The sequence below is a fragment of the Carcharhinus amblyrhynchos genome, chromosome 3, assembly GCF_965287045.1.
Source record: "Carcharhinus amblyrhynchos chromosome 3, sCarAmb.v2.hapA, whole genome shotgun sequence".
NCBI classification, from domain to species: domain Eukaryota; kingdom Metazoa; phylum Chordata; class Chondrichthyes; order Carcharhiniformes; family Carcharhinidae; genus Carcharhinus; species Carcharhinus amblyrhynchos.
The window spans coordinates 134,852,122-134,876,456 of NC_137326.1; the positions used below are offsets into that span (position 1 = coordinate 134,852,122).

At 42.6% G+C, this 24,335-nt stretch overlaps 1 protein-coding gene across 4 annotated transcripts in view; it reads right to left on the bottom strand.

Moving 5' to 3' along the window:
• Window positions 1-6,043: 6,043 nt before the first annotated feature.
• ap2m1b (adaptor related protein complex 2 subunit mu 1b) overlaps window positions 6,044-24,335 on the bottom strand; it is a 53,025-nt gene continuing 34,733 nt past the window's right edge. For all 4 annotated transcript variants that reach the window (XM_080186060.1, XM_080186062.1, XM_080186063.1 and 1 more), the window contains exons 6-11: window positions 22,959-23,100; window positions 20,852-20,971; window positions 19,164-19,299; window positions 11,201-11,298; window positions 8,352-8,463; window positions 6,044-7,410 (exon numbers count right to left, since the gene is read on the bottom strand). In XM_080186060.1, the coding sequence (XP_080042186.1) occupies window positions 7,276-7,410; window positions 8,352-8,463; window positions 11,201-11,298; window positions 19,164-19,299; window positions 20,852-20,971; window positions 22,959-23,100 (743 nt within the window). In that variant the 3' untranslated portion in view covers window positions 6,044-7,275. The remainder of the gene's footprint in view (window positions 7,411-8,351; window positions 8,464-11,200; window positions 11,299-19,163; window positions 19,300-20,851; window positions 20,972-22,958; window positions 23,101-24,335) is intronic.

The window sequence follows — 24,335 nt, forward strand, 5'->3', positions numbered from 1 at the left end:
CTTTTTTGTTCACAGCTGGAGAGCGAGCCTTTAGTAAATATGAAGGGAAGTATTTCACAAGGCACTACGACTGTCGGGTCTCAATGATCAGTGAGTTAGGAATGAGTTCTTGTGCTTTTCTGTTCTCAGCTTTGCTGCAAAGGGCTAACATTCGTAACTATGTCAGGGGTAATGGGTCGCCCTCTCAGGCAGTCTCACCTCCCCAGATTGAAACCAGCTGTAAGATACTGGAGAGGGCGCCAAGGGAAGATTCCTGCCAGCACAGCATTTCTGGCTTCTTGTTTTGTACAGTAGTTATTGCTCCTTGCGGTATATTCCTGCCTGTGAAAGTGAACAGCAGTGGACGCCTGTGATTCGTATTACAAAAGCTTCACTATGACTGAACGGGATAAATTTTACTTCAGGATCCTGTCAGACTCCCAGATTGCCGTTGGTGTTAATTCTGAACTTACATTAATTACTCCGCCAACGATTGGATTTGAATCAGGATGTGGGTTCAAGCCCCACTCTCGAGACTTCATAAGAAATAGGAGCAGGAGTCGGCCACCTAGCCCTTCGAGCCTGCCCCGCCATTCAATAAGATCATGGCTGATCTGCAGTGGATCAGTCCCATTTACCCCCCTGCTCCCCATAACCCTTAATTTCCTTATCGATCAGAAATCTATCTACCCGTGATTTAAACATATTTAACGAGGTAGCCTCCACTGCTTCAATGGGCAGAGAATTCCAGAGATTCACTACCCTCTGAGAGAAGAAGTTCCTCCTCAACTCTGTTCTAAACTGACCCCCACCCCCCCCCCCCCTTATTTTGAGGCTGTGCCCTCTAGTTCTGGTTTCCTTTCTAAGTGGAAAGAATCTCTCTGCCTCTACCCTACCTAGCCCCTTCGTTATCTTATATGTCTCTATAAGATCCCCCCTCAGCCTTCTAAACTCCAACGAGTACAGGCCCAATCTACTCAATCTCTTCTCATAAGCTAATCCCCTCATCTCCGGTATCAACCTGGTGAATCTTCTCTGCACTCCCTCCAAGGCCAATATATCCTTTCGCAAATAAGGGGACCAAAACTGCACACAGTACTCCAGATGCGGCCTCACCAGTGCCCTGTACAGTTGCAGCAAGACCTCCCTGCTTTTATATTCTATCCCCCTCGCTATAAAGGCCAACATCCCATTCACCTTCTTGATCACCTGCTGCACCTGCAGACTGGGTTTTTGCGATTCGTGCACAAGGACCCCCAGGTCCCTCTGCACGGTAGCATGTTGTAATTTTTCACAGTTTAGTCAATAAATAGGAGTCTGACGTAGGTGTCCTTGTTATCTAGGTGTTCCGGGGTTGAGTGCAGTGCCAGGCAGATGGTATCTGCTGTGGACCTGTTGCAGTAATAGGCAAGCTGTAGTGGATCCAGGTAGTCCAGGAGGCTGGAACTGATACATGCCATGACTAACCTTTCGAAGCACTTCATAATGATGGATGTCAGAACCACTGGCTGATAGTCATTAAGGCACACTGCTTGGTGGGGAAATTACTGGCATCGCTTCCTCAGGATGTCTCTGAGCAAAGGATAGTTGCTGGTCTCATTAGCTAGCAGCTCTTGGCAGGCAGAGTTGAGGAAGGCCCACCAGTGCCTAGTTAAACATCTGATGGGCACTTAATCCCACCCAAGAAAAGAGGTCCCGTGGGCTCTTGCTGGTTCTCCAACTAAAAGACAAGACACCATCACCTTTCATGAGCGACGACGCTGACAGGCAGGCAGATGGTTGTACTCGTTAATCCCCATCCTACAGCAGAGCCTGTTCTTCTCAGATTTCCCTGGCACTGGGCCAAGACCTCGCTCTGCTGGGACTGTGCGGTGATTTTCATACGACTACCCCACGTTAAAAGAATACAAACAACGGCATCTCCCACCCACCCAAACAAATACCAGGACCTGGAACATCAGGACGCTTATGGACCAGCCGAACAGCCACAGAGCTGAACATCGCACCACCATCATCACCCGGGTACTCCACAAGACTGACGCTCTGAGTGAGACACGGCTGACGGAAGGCCAGCTGAGAGAACAAACTGGTGGATGCACCTTCTCGTGGAAAGGCAAACCAGAGACTGTTGTCCCCATGGGGTCAACTTTGCTGTAAAAGAAATTGGTCGGATGTCTCAATGAACCCCCTTATGGGGCGAGCGAACACCTCATGACCCTACGGCATAGTCTGCCCCAGAAGGAGCACATCAGAGGCATTAGTGCCTTCACCCCAATCCCAGGCAACAGACATTTGACTCCAGTAATCACTGCCTCACATCTCAAAGGGAGATTCTCCTCAGGGACTTCAATGCTGCAGTCAGGAGAAATGGAAACCTTTGCAAAGCTGTGTTAGACAGGGAAGGTGTAGGGAAAACAAATGTCAAGAGTCCCCCTCCTGACTGGAACATTGTCTGGAATGTTACCTGGTCATTACAAACACCCTGTTCCACCAGAGGAACAAGCAGAGGACTTTGTGGCAACACTCCAGCTCCAGGCACTGGCAGCTAATAGACTACATTATCATCCGACCAAGGGATGATAAGGGATCCCCGCTGCAATGATCCACTCTACCATCTCCATCACCCTGGCCCCAGGCCGACAGAGACAGAAAAACACTGCCGCAGAAAACTCAATGTCGCTGGACTCAAAGGCCCCAAGGAGAAAGCCTCACAACTAACCTGGCAGCAACCAACATGCCAGAGCCACAGAGTGCCCCACAGCACCTGGTCTGCCTTAAAAGCCACCATAGTCAGTACCTGCGAGGAGACAATCGGGCTCTCCACCAGGAAACATCAAGAAAGGCTCAATCAGAACGATCAGGATCTCCTTGATCGCAAACACAAGGGGTTCCTGAACAGGCAGCTCCACCAAAACCCCAGTGATGAAACAGACAACTGAATGCCAAGGTGCAGCAAAGAACCCACGGCATAAACGACAGATGGTGGGTGGAAAGAAAGAACACAGGAGACTCAGCAACTCACCGTCATCCACAATGTGTGCGGCGTCTCCAGCGCAGTCAAAACCATCGACAGTCCAAGTACCCAGGGAGCCAAAAACAGAGGGCCATTCAAAGACAGGCAGTCACTGCCCACTGGAGAGAGAGCACTTTAAGGATCTCCTTAATCAAGATACAGCCTTTGCCACAAGTATCCTTGATACCACCCTGCTACCTGGCACCTTTTCAGCACAACCCCAGCTCACCAGGAGGCCTAAAAAGTTTATTTTATTTATGTCACAAGTAGGCTCACATTAACACTGCAATGAAGTTGCTGTGAAAACCCCCTAGTCGCCATACTCCAGATACACCGAGGGAGAATTTAGCATGGTCAATGCACCTAACCAGCATGTCTTCCGGACTGTGGGAGGAAACCCACGCAGAAACAAGGAGAACGTGCAAACTCCACACAGCGACGCAAACCAGGATTCGAACCCAGGTCCCTGGAGCTGTGAGGCAGCAGCGCTAACCACCGTGCCACCCCGAAAAAGCCATTGGACAGCTGAGAAGCAACAAGACCTCCAGTGCAAATAGAATCCCCACTGAAATATTAAAATGCAGCAGAGAGGCACTGACAAGAATTCACAACCTCATCACCCTCGCCTGGAAGGAAGGGATGATGTGGAGATGCCAGAAGAGAGCATGGCAGGAGATCCCAGAGACACTTTAGTTAGCTTATTTGCAGAGTATTAACAGGGAGAGGTGATAGTGTGTAGCTCAAGGGTGGAGCTTGGAGCAGGGACCGAAACTTAATTTCAGTTTCTGATATTTTCTTGAAGTACATTTCTTCTCATCCAACAGCAGATCAGGCTATTAATTTGTTAATTTAGCAATAATGGGGATGCTAGCATAAAGTTGCCTGTTTACAAGTACAAAGGCTTCACTTTCGGGTAACGTTGCTAAGGCACAGTATGTAGATGAGAAGTTGGGGGGGGGTCAGGGGAGGTCAAGGCACCCACAGAATCATGTCAGAACAGGAAGAGAAGCCATTGCAAGATTTTGATTTGATCTGTCATATGCACTAAGAGTGAAAAGTATTGTTTTTTGCACACTATACAAAACATACCGTTCATAGAGAAGGAAATGAGAGTGCAGAATGTAGTGTTACAGCCATAGCTAAGGTTTGGAGAAAGATCAACTTAATGCAAGTCCATTCAAAAGTCTGACAGTAGCAGGGAAGAAGCTGTTCTTGAGTCGATAGATACAAAAGTCTGAGGTCATGTACCATTCTCCCAACGGAAGGTGATGGAAGAAAGAATGTCCAGGGTGCGTGTGGTCTTTAATTATGCTGGTTGCTTTGCCGAGGCATCGGGACATGTAGGCAGAGTCAACGGATGGGAGGCTGGTTTGCATGATGGATTGGTCTCTGGGTTTGATTAGAAAGAATTAAAATCAGAAAGAGCTGTCGCAGTTGGACAGTAGGACAGATGCATTGGAGGATGGTCTACCTAGCCATGTCAAAGGCTGCAGGCAGATCAAGAAAGTGGAGTAGGGAATGTTTTCCTTTGTCAGTCACATTGGATGCCAATTGTGACTTTGATAAGAGCTGCTTTGATACAGTGGCCTGAAAGAAAGGAGGGATTCAGAGACTCAGCAATGGATTTAGGAGATGACAGCACATTCAAGGACTTGAGAGAAAAAGGTTTCAATATCAGATAGTTTGCAAAAACAGGGGGTAAAGGTATTTTTTTAAAAAAGTGTGGCATTAAATGAAGAGATGAAGCACAAAGAAAACCATCCACAATATCAGCCAATGTGGGTCTGCTCGGACTCCTTGTTACATACAAGTAGTCCACTCAGCCCTTGGAGCCTGCTCTGCCAATCAGCAGCATCACGGCTGATCTGATTGTACACCCAACCCTACATTCTTGCTTTCCCCAATGACCTTTGCTTATTTAGAATTTCACTGCCTTAAATATTCAAATACTTCGCTTCCACTGCCTCTGAAGATTCCCAAAGAAAATTTTCAACTTCGTCCTGGATGGGTGACCCCTAGTACTAGATTTGCCCACAAAAAGGAATCATCTTCTCCATATCAACCCTATCAAGATCCGTTGGGAGCTCTGATGGAGGGTCTAGACTCAAAACGTTGGCTCTATTCTCTCCCCAGATGCTGTCAGGCCAGCTGAGACTTTGCAACATTTTCTGTTTTTCAGATTCCACCATATTTTGCTTTTATCCTTCAGGATCTTGCATGTTTCAAACAAATCACTTTTTACTCTTCTAAACACCAGCGGATACAAGCCTAGCCTGTCTAACCAGCCCAATCCAGGTATTTCAGAAGACACAAGGAAACTTAGGAGCGAAACTAGAGAAAGATTAAATTTCAGACTGGGATGGTGGGGTGAAGCAATGAAGTTTGGCCAGATAACATCATGAGGGGGATACAGCAGAGGCAGCTTATCAGATCATCTCCAGCTGAGTGTCCATAAGCTTCTGGAGGGGCAGGGAAGAGGAGTGCAATAAAGGAATTGGAGTGTTTCCTTTGCATTTTAGCATGATCCTGGAATGGTGAGCCGTTTTGGATGAAAGCAAAATTGATGTTTTTCATGGTCCAACCAGATCTGACAGCCAATGACTAAATCAGTTGCCCTGACACACACTTTCACATCTGTTATGGAAGTGGAGATTTGGCCATGAACTTGGCGGAGAGAACCTGCTGAGACAGGCAAAGAAAGGATCAAGGATTGGTTGTGATCCATCCCATAAATAGCCCCATGGCTGCAAATATTATGAGCAGATAATATCCAATTAAGCAGGATAAGAATACTGTTAGAAATTGAAACCTGAAAAGAGAAAGGGCGGAGAGGGAACATGCATTAGTTATTGGCTACTTTCACTTTATCATATCTCCAAAGTTATGGGATGTGTGAGAAGTTGCCAGAGATATTACAGGAATTATGAACATATCACTATTTAAACAATAACAGATCCATATTTCAACTCATTTCCCTCTTTGTTCTGTATTCCATGGAGTCTTCAGTTAACCAAAACACAAAGAGGAATATATTGAGACAATATCACAATCTTTACTGATTCTGTATGGTTTATTAAGTTTAACTGGACGATCACAAAAGTTGCCAAACAGCGATCACACCATCAAGCAAAAGGATTTACAGGTGAGAGTCTTCCACATTCATCCTTTTAAGAGTTCCCTTCTCTAAAAATGGTGCAGGTTTAGGTCACCGACTGACCGAAATCGCCATGATCTCACACACATACGTACATACACTGAGCTCAGGTCTATCGTCAGCAGACCTGGGTAGGAATATGCAACTCTCGTGCTGTAATGTAAAGTTATGTGCACCAACTAGTTCCATGGAGAAGGATAAACAAGTGAAAACCAGAGTGACGAATAAAGAGAAAAATGTCATGGCCAAATAATCAACTTATTTTTGAATTAGGTCACTTTGGCTTGCTTTGTCCTTCCTGAATAAATGTCCTGGTTGTTATACTCGGGATAATTAAGATGTATACAAGTTTATTATTTCTCAACTGGATAAAGCACATATTGCTCCCCTCAAATCAGCTAACTTCATATAGAAATACCCTCAGGCCATTCCCAAATACTTCAGATTTTAATCATTCATGATGTCCTCATTTATGGGGCCATCTGCCAAATACACCCCTTGCCCAGTGGCCATCACTGCAAAAGGTTGCTTGTGATTTTGCAAAAAAAAAATCAGCCAGTGAACTGACACTCTTCCTTTCTTTCTCTCTCGGCATCACATTAACCAAAGACAAGTAGCAACACTTTCAACAAGAATCTTTTGGTCACAAGAAATAATAAGTAAAAAAAGACACTTCCGGCAATTCAACCACAGCTCAAAAAGGAAGGACCAGCAGTGTCTCTTGATTGCACAAAACATTCATTACAACATTGCCATCAGTACACATTTCAATCTCTACCAGGAACGTCCAGTTACATTCTATGTTCTATGGAACTACAATACGCATATATAGTTGGAAAGTACATTTCATGAGGTGAATGTGAAATAGAGCATGGAACGGGGCCGCTTTGAACACTGGGCGTCGTCAATGAGGGGAGCACATAAAAATCAACTGAAATGAGGCAAAAGCAGGATTGTTTGTCGACTGGATCTCCGTTGTTGGTGGTGCAGCCACACCCTTATAAAAAGGTAGCTGCTGCCATCTCCTAGGCAATGTCAAGTGCATGGTGTAGTGACCAACAAGGAGAGAGAGAGAGAGTCCGATGTGTTTCAGTGGGTGCCGCAGGGGGCTCCTGGATAAGCCCGGTTCTCAGCATCTGGTCTCATAGATCCCGCTTCTGCCAATGTAGCGGACCCATTTTATCACATCATGATCGCTGTAGTTCAGTTTCGGCTCAAACACTTTAAGGTACCGCACCTTCAGGCCAGATGGAGCGAACGGGACCTGTGCAGAATAACAGGCCAGATTTAATAGGTACAACTAGCAGTGATCAAAAAGAACAAAAAAAACTTATTTGGCCAACAAAGCAAGATATTGACATTATCCTGTATCAATGGGAGAAACCTGCATTACCTGGGTGGATTATGCAAATAAGAAAGAAAGGGATATTGTAGTGAATACTTCTTTTCATATAAATATATTGAGAAAGAATAGTAAAGTATGGACTAGTTAAAGACACATGTAGGCAACATAATTAGAATGTCAAACTAGAATGGTTAGAGACAATGCGACATGGCTTGTCTTGACAGATGGTAGTGGAAGCCTGGAACACTAGTGCAAAAGGCTGTCAAGTTTGAAATTTCAAAGACATTTGTACATTTTTGTTAGGCCAAGGTAAAAAACTAAGGTAGGTAAAAAGAGTCAAGATCAGCTATAGCCAAAATAAATAGTAGAATATAGGCTTGACGACCTGGATCTATGAAGCTTTAACAGGCATCCCTCAAAATGAAGAGGCAGGACAAAATTTCTGCAAGTAAAGGGAACCTATATTTTAAGGAGAGGGATAATGGATTCATTGCAAGTTTAAAAGACAAATAAGGGAGAAATCTCCAGGACATGGTGATTTCCATCTCAGGTTATTATAGGAAGTGGGTAATGAAATTACAGCTGCATTAGTCATTACTATCGAATACACACTATATTTAGAAATCGCGCCCTTGAAAAATGCAAATGTTGCTCTGGCCAGCTGTGTTGTTACAGAAACAAAGTCTTGCTGTCTCACACACATGCAATTGAAATCTTGAGGAAAAAGATGAAAATTGCAGATTAAAGTACTCTGAAGAGATGCACCCTTAAAGGAAACAAGTGCAGTATTTATACAGATTATACAGAATTCAGCAATCAAAAATTTACTCCAGTGCCTCGCAGACGATAATTGTACTTGCCTCAAAGTTCATGGAGATGGGCGGACGAGCCCATTTCTTCTTGTCATTTGTGGGTAGCAGCTCGATCTCGGCGCTGATCTGCGATTCCTTCATTCCTGCCATACGTTTAATCCTGTAGGGGTGAGTTGAGGAGAACTTGATAACTGGTAACCTTCTGCTTTCCAAATGCAAGTTATGACACTGCAAATTACAAAGTATTCCCCCCCAACATGCACAGCTACAGCCACCTGACTCTGCCACAATACAAATAAGGATTTTACAGATTCTACTATACTCCCAATGGATTGAGTGGTTGGAAACACAATGCCGTTATTAAGAACGGTGGAAAGAGGGGAAAGAAAACAGGCAACTATAATCTAAATAGAACATAGAACATTACAGCGCAGAACAGGCCCTTCGGCTCACAAAGTTGCGCCGACCAGTTAAAAAGCAATGACCCTCTAACCTAAACCAAACCCTTTCCATCCATAAACCTATCCACGGATCTCTTAAACGCCCCCAAACTAGGCGCATTTACAACTGCAGCAGGCAGGGCATTCCAATCCCTCACCACCCTCTGGGTAAAGAACCTACCCCTGACATCCATCCTATAACTACCCCCCTTAATTTAAAGCTATGGCCCCCTCGTGCTAGCTTTCTCCAAGCATGAGCTGCAAATAATATCGAGATGCGATTAAAAACACCAAAAATAAAATCACAGCACAAATCCACATAAAATTGTTAAACATGATTTCCTTTTATAAATATAAGTTTTTGCAGATGTAACTAGCAGTCAATAAGTGGAAGCAGCGCAGAATTTTCAGAAAGCAGTCAGCAGCTGCCGGGATTGGGGTTACATGGTATCACGTACTGAGGATTAGTTTACACACAAAAATCAATAGGAAGATATGGGTCATTTTGGGTTGGTAGGCTGGAACATCACAAGGATCAGTGCTGGACCCTCAACTATTTAGTTTATACCCGTTGCTGGCGATACAAAGGTTAGGTGGGCACAAAATAGTCAAAGGACACAAAGTGGGTACAGAGATTTACATAGGTTAAGCAAGTTGACACAAATGTGGCAGGTGGAATGGATGTGGAGAAATGTGGAACTTAAGTTGGAAAAGAGTAAAGTAGAATATTTTTTAAATGTCGGGAAACTGAACATTTCGTATTCAAAGGGACCTTGGTGCACGTTTAAATGAATCAAAGTTAATAAGCAGATACAGCAAGCAATAGGATTGGTAGCATCTATACAAAGGGATTGGAATGTAAAAGTAGTCTCTTTATACAATAAGTCAACATCAAGTATTGTGTAGTTTTAGTCTTCTGACCCAAGGAAGGACAATCATCTCTCAGGAAATATTCATTCGGATAATTCCTGGCATGAGATGGTCCTATGGGGAGTTATCGAGTATACTATTCTTATGCTGAATTGAGTTTAGCAGAATGAGAGGTGATCTCTTTAAGAATATAAAATTTTAAGGGTCTGACAGATACTGGGTTGTTGCATCTCCTAGCTTGACAGCCTCAAAGCAGCACAGGCTAAGAAGGGTCAGCTATCCAGGGCTGAAATTAGGAGAAATTTCTTCAAACTCATGAATCTTCAGAATTCCATACCCAGAGGATAGTTATCACAAGTTCATCAAGTCAGACAATTTTGTCTTTTAAAAAGCATTTATACAGTTACCTGGGGATAATGGGTATAGAGGGATATGGGCCAAATGAGGGCAATTGGGATGAACTTATGGGTTTAAAAAAGAACGGCATGGACAAGTTGGTTGAAGGGTCTGTTTCCATGCTGTAAACCTATATGACTCTGACAGATTTTTAGATACAAAAGGAAAGCAAGGAATACTGGGATAGCATGAGAAAATGCAAGTTCGAGGTAGAATATCTGTCACAATTTTATTAAGTGGTGGACTGGCTCAACAGGCCAAATGACCAAGATCTGCTCCTGTTTCTTGTGGTCTATGTAATATTCAGCTCTTGACACCAAGTTTCCTAATAGAATTGGCTTTATTTCCTACGCTGATAATATAACTCATCATTCGATGAAGGACAAAAGTTAGTTGTTTGAATATTTGAATTGTCAAAGAGCTATCACTACATGCACAAATACCAGCCCTTTCGACTGAATGTTGCTGCATATGATTCAATACTGTTAACATTCATCTGCAGAAATGTTCATAAAGTGTAAGCCCATGCTTCAAACAGCACCACATTTTGCTCGAACAGTGCTAGTTTCTACACCTTGAAAAGTGTGTGTGTGCGCGCGTGTGTGTGCGTGTGTGTGCGTGCGCACACGCGCGCGCAGGGTATGGCTGCTGCTGTTGTGCCAAGTAGAGGAACAGTGTGCTTTGTGTTAGCTACTAAGCAGAATGCTACGGAGAACGGGGACCTCTTTGCAGAAACGGACCTGTGTAGATATAAAAACCTGGAATTTGGCAGAAAGTGCCTGCCCCTAAAAATCAATTAAAATTATACTCAAGTGGATTGATTGAAGGGGCTTTTAAAAAGGACAACAGAAGGTTCTTCCTCGCTGAACAGAACAGACCCTGTTGAATCACTGGGAGGAATTTGGGACTTTGATCAGAAGGCAGTGTGTGAAGTATAAATGGAATGTTGTTTGTGCCCATTAGTTAACAGGCAGAATACCTTTCCTGTGGTTTAGTGTATTCATTGCCATTAAGCAACGTTCAGGATGTACAGTTTAGTTTGTTACAGAAGTCTTAAGCCGTGAAACCTTGCTATACAATTCTTTACATCAGTCACTGGGAAGTTACCTGTCTCTATGATTTGCAAAATTGAATATACCATTTGAACTCCTATATAATATTTGAAGACTTAAACAGTTTACGGTCACTTACTTCCAAACAATGGCATTCTCACTAGCCTTGTACTTGGCTTTCCCTTTCATGCAGATGACCTGCACTCCACTGGTGTTGAGTGGGGTTGGAATTCGCACCTACAGGATAAGAACATAACTTGTCAGTAGAGTAAATTAGCAGGGTAAGGAAAAATGATTACATATTTCAAGTCATAGAACAACAAGGATTGTGCCTTTACATCTTCCACCATCACCCTCTTTAAAAATTTCTCCTGCCTCTCATCCTATCATATACTGTCTCTTCGCCTCTCCCCACAATCTTTCTTGCCACATACTTAAAACCTGCTCAACTTCAGTTAGCAACCCATGCAATGGGTTGATTCAGCTCAGATTCTGTCAGACTTGCTGCAAGTTTCCAGCATTTTCTGTTTTCATTACAAGAATGATCATGTTGGGAGCACACTCTTTCCAGTTAGCGCAGATTGGTTAATCACATCAGGATTGCATGTGCAATGCAATGCAGTAGTAATTCACCACGACAACCAATTTGATTTCCCAGCAGAATTCTAAAAAGGTACAAAACAGAAATGTTTCATTCAAGCAACAGTGATGATACCAAGAGTAATTACAAGACAAGTAATTAGTTAAATCTGAAATACTGATACATTGAGTTGTAAAAGATGCTCTATATACGCACATTAGCTTATCTTCAAACTGAAGTGCCGCAGTCAATATTTTTAGTTTCCTTTAGAATGATTATAGCACAGGAGGTGGCCCATGCTGGTTCTCTGAAGCAGCAATTCATTCCAGTGCCTTCTCCCAGTAGTTCTGGTTTCAGATCATTCAATACTCTCTAGAAAGGCTCAACCGAAGCTGTGTCCACCTCACTCTTGGGCACTGTACCGCAGGCCCTAACCTGTGTTTTGGAAAATTCCCTTTGTGCAAGTTGGCCACGTGGCCTGTGATGTCACCCTTAGTGTATAAAGACATGGGGGCAGAAGCCATTTCATCCACCACTTGGAATGTGGGGTCAGGAGGGTGCAGCTGAAAGCGAGTGGATTTTGATGGGATTTTGAGAGCCAGCAGCTGTAAGAAGCAGGGGAATAATACTTCAGTCTTTAACTTTGTACAAGACATTTATCACTGGATAAGTCAGTATAGCTATGAATATTCCAATACCTGCTCCAGTGGAGACGAAGGCAAATTTGAACTCAAAATTAGAAATTATTCCAGTCTCAATGGTGAAACTGTGATACCACTACAGAATTAATAAGGAAGATGAACAAATAAGAGTAGCAACTCTCAGTGCTGGGGAAAGAGTGCTATAAGCTTTATTGAACTCCAGAACTCGGCAAAAAAAGCCAGATTGTGAAATTTTGGAAGTTTTAAGGAATCACTGAGCCTTTGACTAATGTTATTTCTAAACGCTGTGTGCTCAACACCAGAATTCAGGACGAGCAGAACATTCACCAGCATGTGACTGCGTTGTGATGCCGAACTGAATCATAGAACTCTGCAATACAGGAGGCCACCATTCAGCCCATCAAGTCTGCACCGACCACAATCCCATCCAGGTTCCATCCCCACAACCCCATGCATTTATCCTAGCTAGTCCCCCTGACCCTAAAGGGCAAATTAGCATGGCCAATCTACCAAACTCTCAAAGCTTTGGACTGTGGGAGAAAACCAGAGCACCCGGAGGAAACACATACAGACATGGGGAGAATATGCAAATTCCACACAGACAGTGACCCAAGCCGGAAATGGAATGTGCGTCCCTGGCGCTGTGAGGCAGCAGTGCTAACCACTGTGCCACTATGCCACCCCAATGTTGAGCAACTGAAGAATAACCTGATCAGTGATATTATCTAAGAAACAAGATTTTTCTGTGAGAGAACCTGTTGAAGGTAAAGCTGAAGCTATACGCTGGAACAACACTCACCCCAAGAAGGTAAACTAAGCTGAGAGCCTAATGCAATGGGAACTTTCCAAATCATAGACACTGAGCAAAACCTACTCATTGCAACTGAACCAAGTCAAAAGCTTGGACTGGTAACCCTCTAAATACCAGAGAATGTTTGCAATGATTCACACAATACAAATCCATTGAATGCTGAACAAATCCTGAAATCTGATTTAAGATGCAAACATACAATAGCTGTTTACTGTATATTTGCAGCACATTTAACTGTACACAGGTAGTGGGCATTAACATGGAATTCATTTGTGCTCCTAATAGGAGCAAACTGTAACTCTGGAGTTAGGAGGTGCAAATTGATAATGTTTAAGTGTGTAAAGATTAGGCTCCAGTCCTTTCCATAACTGCCTGGCTTGAGAATAGTCCAATGGGTCAGTCAGTAACTGGAGAGAAGTGGGAATCCTGGGACTTGCACTTAAAATACTAACCTTAACACTAAAAACACAGCAGGTCTGCTAACAGATGTTAAAGCATTAGCATTTTTTAAGCCAGAAAAACAGACTTGGCTCGAGAATCCCATTTGCTGCCAGCTGTATATTTAAATCAAAAGCACACCACTGAGCATCCGGGTACGTCTGAAAGTCAGGCAGGCAGAATAGCCAAGTGAATGAATTCAAACAGAGCTCAGCACTATACAAGCTGGCAAAGGTCAAACTGACTTGCTCAGTGAAACAGAAGTCTAAACTTTCTCTGAAACAGGCGCTTTTGAGGAATATGAAATGGAATAAGCAGCTCACCATAGGGTCTGGATTTCACACAAAAAAAATTTCAACTGCAAAGCAACTTCCTTCAGATCTGTCCAGTTAGCCCGCTGCTTCTCCCAAACCCTCAAAAATAACAAACAGAAATGCTGGAAGTGTTCAGCAGGTCTAGCAGCAACTGTGGAGACAGGAACAGTTAACATTTCAGGGCTGTGACCCTTCATCAGAACTGGGAAGTAGAAATGTTAATGAGGTCTGAGCAAGTGGAAGTAACTATCAAATGATTTGTAAAAAGCAAGCTTCAATCAGCAATACTTATTTATTTCAACATCCTCCAATCTAAATACCATGGTATTTTCCTTTCCAAATATACATACTCTTTAGGACTCCCTCAGGGGCTCAGCTGGTTCCTTCAGAGGCTCATCTGGTTAAGTCAGTGAGTAAACTGAACCTCATTTGAGCAGGAATAATCCCCAACCCATTAACTGAGCCCAGCTGGGTATTACATATCCCCTTGATATCATCAGCATGGTTTGTGCCTCAAGTTATTAGGCCAGTGAGCACCTGCAGATGTTGGATATGAAAAGGATTAGATTCAGCTTTGGTCTATCCACCCGCAGCAGGCAAACAAACTGTCAGCACTGACTGCACAAATCAGAAATGGCTGCACCATGCCCAGAGAAAAACTTGTGCCTTCAGCAGAGCAGTGGCAGGAAACTCAATTGGCAGCAAAACAGATACGTGGGAGATTATCTCATTTGCTGCAGTGGGCATGACACTTTGTAAAATTAAGGCACGTGTGCCAATAACAAACTCTCTACTCAAAATCATCAGGAAGTCTTAACACAGATTACTTAACTGTGAGCAAATGTTGCTCTACAGTGAAGTTGGCTGCATTATCGATTCTACTTTAAAAGTTAAACATTTATATCAGCTTCATTTGTTACTATAAACAGAATAAACAAAGGTTCTGTTGATATTAACGTCAATCAAATGCACTAGCTATTACACTGCTCCACGCAGCTGGTGTGTGCTTACTCAATTGTTTAAATTCCTCCAATTGCACCTCTTGGTTTTTCATGCTGTTAATTTAATAACCATTGCAGTTAGCAGCCAATCACTATACTCAACACAGTGTTCACTGGAAGGTTTTTAAAAAAAATGGTGACCAGGCCGACTTGTGGTCCTCTGGTAATCCCAAGGTAAAGGGATTGATAGAATCATTGATAGAAGGCCATTCAACCCATCATACCTGAGCAGGTTCTTTCAAAGAGCTATAGAATTAGTTCCCCCTCTCATTTTCCACAGCTCTGTAATCTTTCCCCTTTGAGTATTCATCCAATTTCCTTTAGAAATTTGTTAAATCTGCTCCCACAATCTTATCAAGACAGTTCATTCCATAAGAATCATAGAATTGAAACAGGAGAAGGAGGCCATTTAGCCAGTGTCTATGCCAGCCCTCAAAGAGCAATTCACCAAATATCATTCACTCCCATCTGTGCTTCACAGTCCTACAATTTTTTTCTCTTTTCGGATAACTCCAGTTCACAACAGTCCAATTCATAAACAAATTTCTTGTCTCCACTCAAATTCTTTTACCTCTGGTTACTGACCCTCCGTGATGTGAAGATGCCAGCGTTGGACTGGGGTAAACATTAACAAGTCTCACATATCAGGTTAAAGTCCAACAGGTTTATTTGGTAGTAAACGCCACTATCTTTTGGAGCACTGCTCCTTTGTCAGGTGAGTCGGGAAGGAGCAGCGCTCCAAAAACTAGTGACGTTTGCCACCGAATAAGCCTGTTGGACTTTAACCTGGTGTTGAGAGACTTCTTACTGTACTGACCCTTCAGCCAGTGACAACAGTTTCTCCTTATTTACTCAAAACTCCTCAAGCCTTCCCTCAATCACCTTTGCCGAGAACATTCCCAGCTGCCCTGGTTTCTCCACACAACCAAAGTCCCTCATCCCAGATACCAATCCAGTAACAAGCCCCATTTGTATTTTTTATTGATTGGTTCGTACTATTTGAACTTTCAGGGCTTAGAAGTTCTGCAAGATCTGTTTCAAGCGCTGCTGACTCACTGGTGGATGAATCCTGAATCAGAACACATGATTGCAAAATTATAAAAGGAAAATGTAGCTAAAGTTTGCCCCAAAAACTCCATGGAATGTACTTGTCCTCCATAAACCCCAATACTGGACATCCCTAGCTCAGCCTGAAGTTGAAATAATTTTAGTAGCAAGGTGTAAAAAAATTATGACAGGAGATGATAGACATAAAAAAGCTGTTTCTATTTGATGAATTTACACGTAATACAGAATCTAAGATTTAGCATGAGGGAGAACTTTTTCAAAGTGAGCAATAATGATCCTGAACTCGCTGCCTATGGAAATGGGGGGGATAGTAGATGATCAATAATTCCAAAAGAAAATTGGCTGGATACTTTGAAATTTTATTTTGAGCTACTGAGATAGAGTGGGAAGAGAAGGACTGCTCTATACAGAGGACACAAAGGGCTGAATGGCCTCCTGGTCTGCATGATGATTCTAAAATCCAATTCCCCTCAATAATCAGTGAAGATTGAAAAGGGATGTCACAATCAGATATCTGTAAACCTTCCTGTATTTTTGGCTGGTCAGGAAAACAGAAATTTTATGGTACTTTGCTACTTTATGGGTAGCGGACAGTGTGCATTAAGATTATTTGGCTGAAACCAATAAATGCCAATTTTGATCCTTACCCACTTCTAAATAACACTTTTCAGCAGACATTGGACAAGGCCAGAGAAACGACAATTAATTCTTTGTTCCTTTAAACACAGACGCTCAGAACAACTGTTACATAAGATAAAGGTGCACAGTGTTATGGGTAATGTATTAGCATGGGTAGAGGATTGGTTAAAGCAAAGAGTGGGGGTAAATGGCTGTTTTTCTGGTTGACAGTCAGTGACTAGTGGTGTGCCTCAGGGATCAGTGTTGGGACTACAATTGTTTACAATTTACATAGATGATTTGGAGTTGGGGACCAAGTTAATGTGTCAAAACTCACAGATGACACTAAGATGGGAAGAGCAAAGTGTGCAGAGGACACAGTCTTCAAAGGGATATAGATAATCTAAGGAGTGGTGAGGGTCTGGCAGATGGAGTACAATGTTGGTAAATGTGAGATCATCCATTTTGGTAGGAGAAACAGCAAAATGGATTATTTAAAATGGTAAAAAATTGCAGCATGCTGCTGTGCAGAGGGACTTGAGCATCCTTGTGCAGGAATCTCAAGGAGTTGGTTTGCAGGTGCAGCACAAAATTAAGACTGCAAATGGAATTTTGTCCTTTATTGCTAGAGGGATGGAGTTTAAAAACAGCAAGGTTATATTGCAGCTGTACAAGGTGCTGTTGAGGTCACACCTGAGTACTGTGTACAGTTTTGGTCTGCTTGCTTAAGAAAGGATATACTGGCACTGGAGGGGTTAGAGATGAGATTCACTAGGTTAATTCCAGAGTTGAAAGGGTTGGCTTATGAGGAGACATCGAGGAAACTGGGGCTACACTCATTGGAATTCAGAAGAATGAGGGGAGGTGTTATAGAAACATATTAGATTATGAAGGGAATAGTAAGATAGAAGCAGGGAAATTGTTTCCATTGGCAGGTGAAACTAGAACTAGGGGCCATGGCCTCAAAACAAGGGGGAGCAGATTTAGGACTGAGTTGAGGAGGAACATCTTCACACAAAGGTCTATGAATGTGGAATTCTCTGCCCAGTGAAGCAATTGAGGCTACCTCATTGAATGTTTTTAAGGCAAGGATAGATACATTTTTGAACAGTAAAGGAATTAAGGGTTATGGTGAACGGGCAGAAATGGAGCGAAGTCCACAAAAAGATCAGCCACGATCTTATTGAATGGCGAAGCAGGCTTGAGGGACCAGACAGCCTACTCCTACTTCTTATGTTCTAAATGTAGTGATCCTACAAAGAGCCAAGCTATGCAATGACAGCAATACTCACGTCAAACATACACACACTTCCCTCAAATCCAATCATACATACATCACGTGTGTGTATTTTAAGAGCCAAACATCAAATAAACTCAGTAATCCAGGAAGCAAAATAACTGAGGCAAAACGATCAGTTAATGCACAAGCTTCAATGACTGAGTAATATTTTCTCACAGCAATCTCAAGGCTGAAGCTGAACAGACGGCACATAGGACAGCAGTACAGAAGGTTGCTGAGTCTGCAAACTATGTACACTTTCAGGAATATGGGTTCAATCTGCAAACCCAGTTAGCTGCCAAGAAATAAAAACTGTTTGCATCCCTTTTCCAGCAGATGTCGATTCCCCATTGACTGTAAACATGTGGAACTAATAACATTCATGGAGACAGAGCAAAAACTAAAATGTCGAGAACTGCCAAGTGCACTTAGCTTAATGCTAGATATTCAGGATTAAAGAGATTACCACAGTGCAGACCCGACTTCTCAATCAAGAATAAAACAAGACGATATCAGCTGTTCAACTCAGACACAAAGTAGCATTCCTGAAACACTTTATTCTCCAGTGAACCATGCATCTCACTATTAATCTTTGGTACAACTCCCTCAAAATCATGACATCCTGGCAGAATAATCCTCCCCTTCGAGGATTTCAAATACTGTGTAAAAAAAATCTCCTCTGGCATTACATCTGTGTCATCTGGTTACCGACTCTCCTGCCAGAAAAAACTGTTCAGTCTGACTTACACTATCAAACCCCTTAATTCTAAACAATTCCATTAAACCTCTCCCTAACCTTCTCTGCTCAAAGCAGAGCAATTCCAACTTCTTCAGTCCTTTTACATGACCCAAGCATCTCATTCCTGTTAAGATTTTCCACATTGTTCCTAAGTGGCAATGTCCCAATTAAAGTAACGGCACATCATCGAATCCCTAGAGTGCATAAGTTTTACAATAAACTGAACACGTAAATAAGATGAAGCCTCAGTTTAAATATTTCATCCGAGGACGGCCTTTCAAACAATGCAGTCTCATAGAATCACAGAACCCTACAGTGCAGAAAGAAGCCCTTCGGCCCATCGAGTCTGCACCAAGTCTCCTGCAATATATCAGCTGAAATTGTGCACTCAGGTCTTGTAGTGGACCCTGACAAAGACAAATTGCAGGAAAATTAAAAATGCTCAAACCTTGCCCTGATTAACAGTGAGCACTAGATCGATAATATTGTGCATTTGACAAAGTGACTCCTGATTGTCCAAAGCTTGTAAAGAAGCACAAAGAAGCTAAGGAAGCATGGAGAACACAGTAATAAGGTGCAGAAAATCTTTTACCTCAATCTTCTGAGCCAGCAGGGATGGTTTGAAGTTTGATTTAATCACAACTTTCACTTCAAGTTTAGTGCGACCTACTTCTCTGACCAACGGGATCACACGGAATGGCAAGATGATATCTTTAGTGGTTCGGTACCTTAAGAAAACACGTTATCTTTTACAAATGGACCAAAATAAATGCACACAACAGCATTTTCTCCACTTGACCCTGCCCTCAAAAGGTAGAGGGCATTCATTATCAAAAACACAAACACAAAATTTTCTTGCCTCATTTCCAAGTCACTACTTACGATGCCAATCCGCATTTAATGGCCTCGTGGGTTTGTTAGGTAAACAAAGCACTGTTGGCAAAGATAAACAACAACAACTGTGGCTTTAACAAGTTAAACACTACAAATTATAGCCACTCGAGTCAATCAACAGGTGTTCAAATATTTTGGGTCTCCATCAGTCAAAATGCACAAAAGGCAACCCTCATCTTAGCTCCATTACTCTGGCTGTGGTAGAATTAAGACCCTCCATTAGGTTAATAATGCACTGTTGGCACTGCTACACAGGGGAGGCTATACATCTTATGTCACAGAGGGACAGCCCAATATTGGAACTTATGCTGAATACAAACTGTAAACTCACCTATGTCAAATGGTAATGTTAGGTTGAAGTTACCTGAAGCCTATCTGATCTGCAATATTTTGATATATGGAAATGGCCGCAGTGCCCACCATTTACGTTCTTCAGATTACCACTAACTGCTTAGACACTTAAACCTTATTACCTCATTTTATGATGGTGCTAACTGCATCATAGATTAAGTAATGCTATTTCAGGCACCTGTGCCCGACCACCGCATTGATTGCTCTATTAAGTAACTAACCAACACTTCAGTATTGTATTCCATCATAAACATCAACATAAAATAGAACGTAAATAGCTTCCAAATATAAACAAGTAGTTAAGAGATGGGGTGGGGCCTAACAGGAACAAAGGATGATGTGCAACGAAAGATGCAGGCAAGGCTAGAATACTCTACACAGCATCAAGCCAGCAGGTTGAATGACTTTCTTCAATCCCACATGATTGATTATGATCAATGTAGGCTGGCTAATTAACAATAACACTTCAGTGCACGAGGAAACCAACAGCAATCTAATTTATGTATCTTAAAAATTAAGTGGCATAGTGGTTAGCACTGTTGCCTCACCGCACCAGGGACCCAGGTTTAGGTCACCGTCTGTGTGAAGTCTGCATGTTCTCCCCATGTCTGCGTGGGTTTCCTCCCACAGTCTGAAAGACGTGCTGGTTAGGTGCATTTGCCATGCTAAATTCTCCCTTAGTGTACCTGAACAGGCACCGGAGTGTGGCAACTAGGGTATTTTCACAGTAAAATCATTGTAGTGTTAAAGCAAGCCTACTTGTGACAATAATAAATCAATTTTTAAAAAAGAAACTTTAATCCAACCTTCTGACACATGCTGTGAAAGGGGAAAATCATATCCTGATATAAATACGGAATTTGAACTCCAATATTTTATATAATATGCACAATCTAGAAAACAGTTACTGGACAAAAGGCAGTCCAATTCCAGGAATCAGCTGTATAAATAACAAAACTGTTCTGAAAATCTGAAGCCATTCCCTCCATATGCTTTCACCGGCCCTCTTTGTTCTGCACATTGTTGAGTACTTACCTCATAAGTTCATATTCTCCATCTGGTGGGATGAAACTAATGCTCCTTTCAGATTCAAACTTGCTGAGCCGCACACACTGGTGGAATGTGCAGTCATCAATTGCTATCGACTGTTTACCACTACAGAATAAAGAGAGGGACTCGAATTATAAAACAATTTGATTTTTTAAAAATAAAAACAGACCAAGTATTGTATCTAGGTTTCCCCTTTGGCACTAAGGGAATGCATTGCACTCTGGATCTAAAAGTGACAAGCTCTATGCATGGGACTTACAGTGCTACCCGGACAAAAATGCAGGTTGCCTCAGAATGGACACATCTACTCAATTACATACTAAGATTACCATTTCTGCAATCAGTTTCTTCCAGCAACATGAACAGGTATTAGATCAACACCAGTTCAATGCATTTTCAGTAAGAAATCACAAAGACCAGAATGAGAGGATCCATGTAATACAAACAGCCAATGATATTCAGTTCCACATTACAATTCATGTAAGCCACGTGGACAGTGTAGGTAAATTAGCAGGATTAACTTTCAATATTCTGCTCCTTTCATCCCCTCCCCACTCAATTCACATTTGCCCTCCATCCTTTCTGACATTGTCAATGGCTCAAAAACTCCATCTTTTTACTAGCAATCCGCTGAATTCAAACATGAACCCCTTCCCTCTTTTCTAAGTCAAATTCACCCCATCAATTCCACCCCGTCCACCCATACCGTGCATTCCTAAACTCCCTCCTCCAAATGATTCGCCAACAGATTGCTGCCCCTCTTAGAACTAATTGCTTTAGTCTGTCTCCAGCTCTACTCGCTGTGGCAAGGCTGGCCTAGCCAAGTTGCAAATGACATCCTTTGTGCCTGTGGTGCATTATACCTCCCTGTTTTCATCAGCCAGTGTTTGATGCAGCCAACTACAAAGGTCCCCTTCAATTGTCATCCTCCCCCTCACGTGGGCTCAATCTTAAATTTGGCCTCCAAACTACAACTTCTTCCACACGTTTGTCCACCACACTTTTTCCTATATTATATCACTCATCTCCTCTGTCCTCACTCACAACAGCCCTCACTCCCACGCACAGCATTTAAAACACCTCATTTTCAAATTACTTTGTTACTTCTCCCAACCTATTTCCCTAAGCAGATCGATAGCCTCCATCATCCTTTCAGCCTCCAACTATCAATCTCGTCTGCCCTAATCCCACCATTAGCAAATCACAGTGGCAGAGTGGTTAACACTGCTGCCTCACAGTGCCACAGACCCAGGTTGGGTCACTGTCTATGCAGAATCTGCACATTCTCCCATGTCTGCATGGGTTTCCTCCAGGTGCTCCAGTTTCCTCCCACAGTCCGAAAGACATGCTGGTTAGGTGCATTGTCCACGCTAAATTCTCCCTCAGTGTACCTGAACAGGCGCAGGAGTGCAGCAGCTAGGGTATTTTCACAATAACTTCATTGCAGTGTTAATGTAAGCCTACTTATGACATTAATAAAAATAAAAATATCAGGCTCAAGTTCTCTCATTTCAACTGAGCCAATGCAGGCAAACATGAACAGAACTGAACGTCTCTATTCTCACTTGTGTTTTCTCTCCTCTATAGCTTGGAGTGTCAAACTTACATGATAAACCATCATTATGCCAAGACCTACAATAGGATGTACGCATAAAGCATGAACAAAGTGACTGCAGCAAAATCAAAAATAAATGCTAAGAGCGTGATGGGAAGATTAATTTGATTTCTGTTCTGAGTAGTACGCATGAATATCAGAAGCTCACATTGCACTCTGGCACAGGCACAACTGCTTCGGCTGCTGTGAAACATCTATTAGCAAAGAGATATCCAAGCTTTGTCATCTTCAAAGACTGCATGCATTTATACATGGAACCTGTGGGGCCACATGTAAAGTTTACTTATCAAACATCATACATCTTACTGATTGGAAATCTCTTACAATTTAGGAAATATCTTTCAAGAAACCCTCAAATTTCATGTAGGATAAATCGAACAGTATGAACAGCCTGGATAGACTTGCCAGTTACATGCAATTTGGGCTAACAGTCAAATTGCATGTCAAATCCAGGAGAGCAAATTTCAAACCCCTCACCTTTTTGCACTCTCGTCAGCAGTTCCTTTGCCTTGTTTCTCGATAACAATCTTGTCATTCATCCCAAATTTGCACTCTGGCATTCCACTCAAGTAACTCTTCATTACTACCCTGCCCGAGACGTGAGCACTTAGAACCTGACCTGAAACAAACGGCAGAGATTTCAAAGTGGGAACCAACACATCCGAACAACCACAAAGCTCAGGGCAGTTCAGCGAGAGAGAAGTGGTTACAGCTTGACTTTTTTTTACAAAAGTACAAAATAGAAAAGGGCAATTAATTAAAATAAAACACCGTTAGCAATCACCTAGGACAGAGATGTGGACATTTTGGGTTCAGACCTGTCATCTGTTAATGCCACACGAATTATTTCTTTTTTTAATTTTATGCCACTTTTCATCTCTGTACTGGTCAACACTTTGTTCACACATTTTCTGCTTTCTGTACAGATTGTGCAGCTTTAACCAGATCTTGAGCTAACCTTGAAATCTCCAATATTTAGTCCATCAAAAGGACTGCTTATTTCCACCTTCATAGCATTATGCTTCAGTTCCCTTATCGTCATACCACCACTGAAACCTTCACCGCTGCCTGTGTCATCTCTAACCATAGCTCCTTTAGCTCTAGGCAACACGAGTTCATCAATACTCAAGTCCTGATTCACGTACATAAGAAATAGGAGTAGGCCATCTAGCCCTTCGAGCCTGCCCCACCATTCAATAAGATCATGGCTGATCTGAAGTGGCTCAGTTCCACTTTCCCACTTTCTCCCCATAACCCTTAATCCCCTTGCCTACCAAAAACCTATCTACCCGCGTCTTAAATATATTTAGCGAGACAGCCTCCACCACTTCAACAGGCAGAGAATTCCAGAGATTCACCACCCTTTGAGTGAAGGGGTTCTTCCTCAACTCCGTTCTAAACTGCCACCCCTTTATCTTGAGGCTGTGCCCTCTAGTCCTACTGTCCTTTCTGAGCGGGAAGAACCTCTCCACCTCTACCCTATCCATCCCATTCATCATCTTGTACGTCTCAATGAGCTCTCCCCTCATCCTTCTAAACTCTAACAAGTACAAGCCTAGTTTTTTCAGCCTCTCCTCATAGCTCAACCCCCTCAACTCCGGTATCAGCCTAGTGAACCTCCTCTGCACTCCCTCCAAGGCCAAAATATCCTTGCACAAGTGCGGCGACCAAAACTGCATACAGTACTCCAGCTGCGGCCTCACCAGTGCCCTGTACATCTCCACCCATATCATGCCAATTGGATTCTTGCTCACCAATCAATTCTAACGACAGGTAAACCATTTGAAGTGTCACAAATTTGCCTTTCCTGTCATTTACTCTAGATCCAGCCTTTATTTTAAAAATTATACTTAT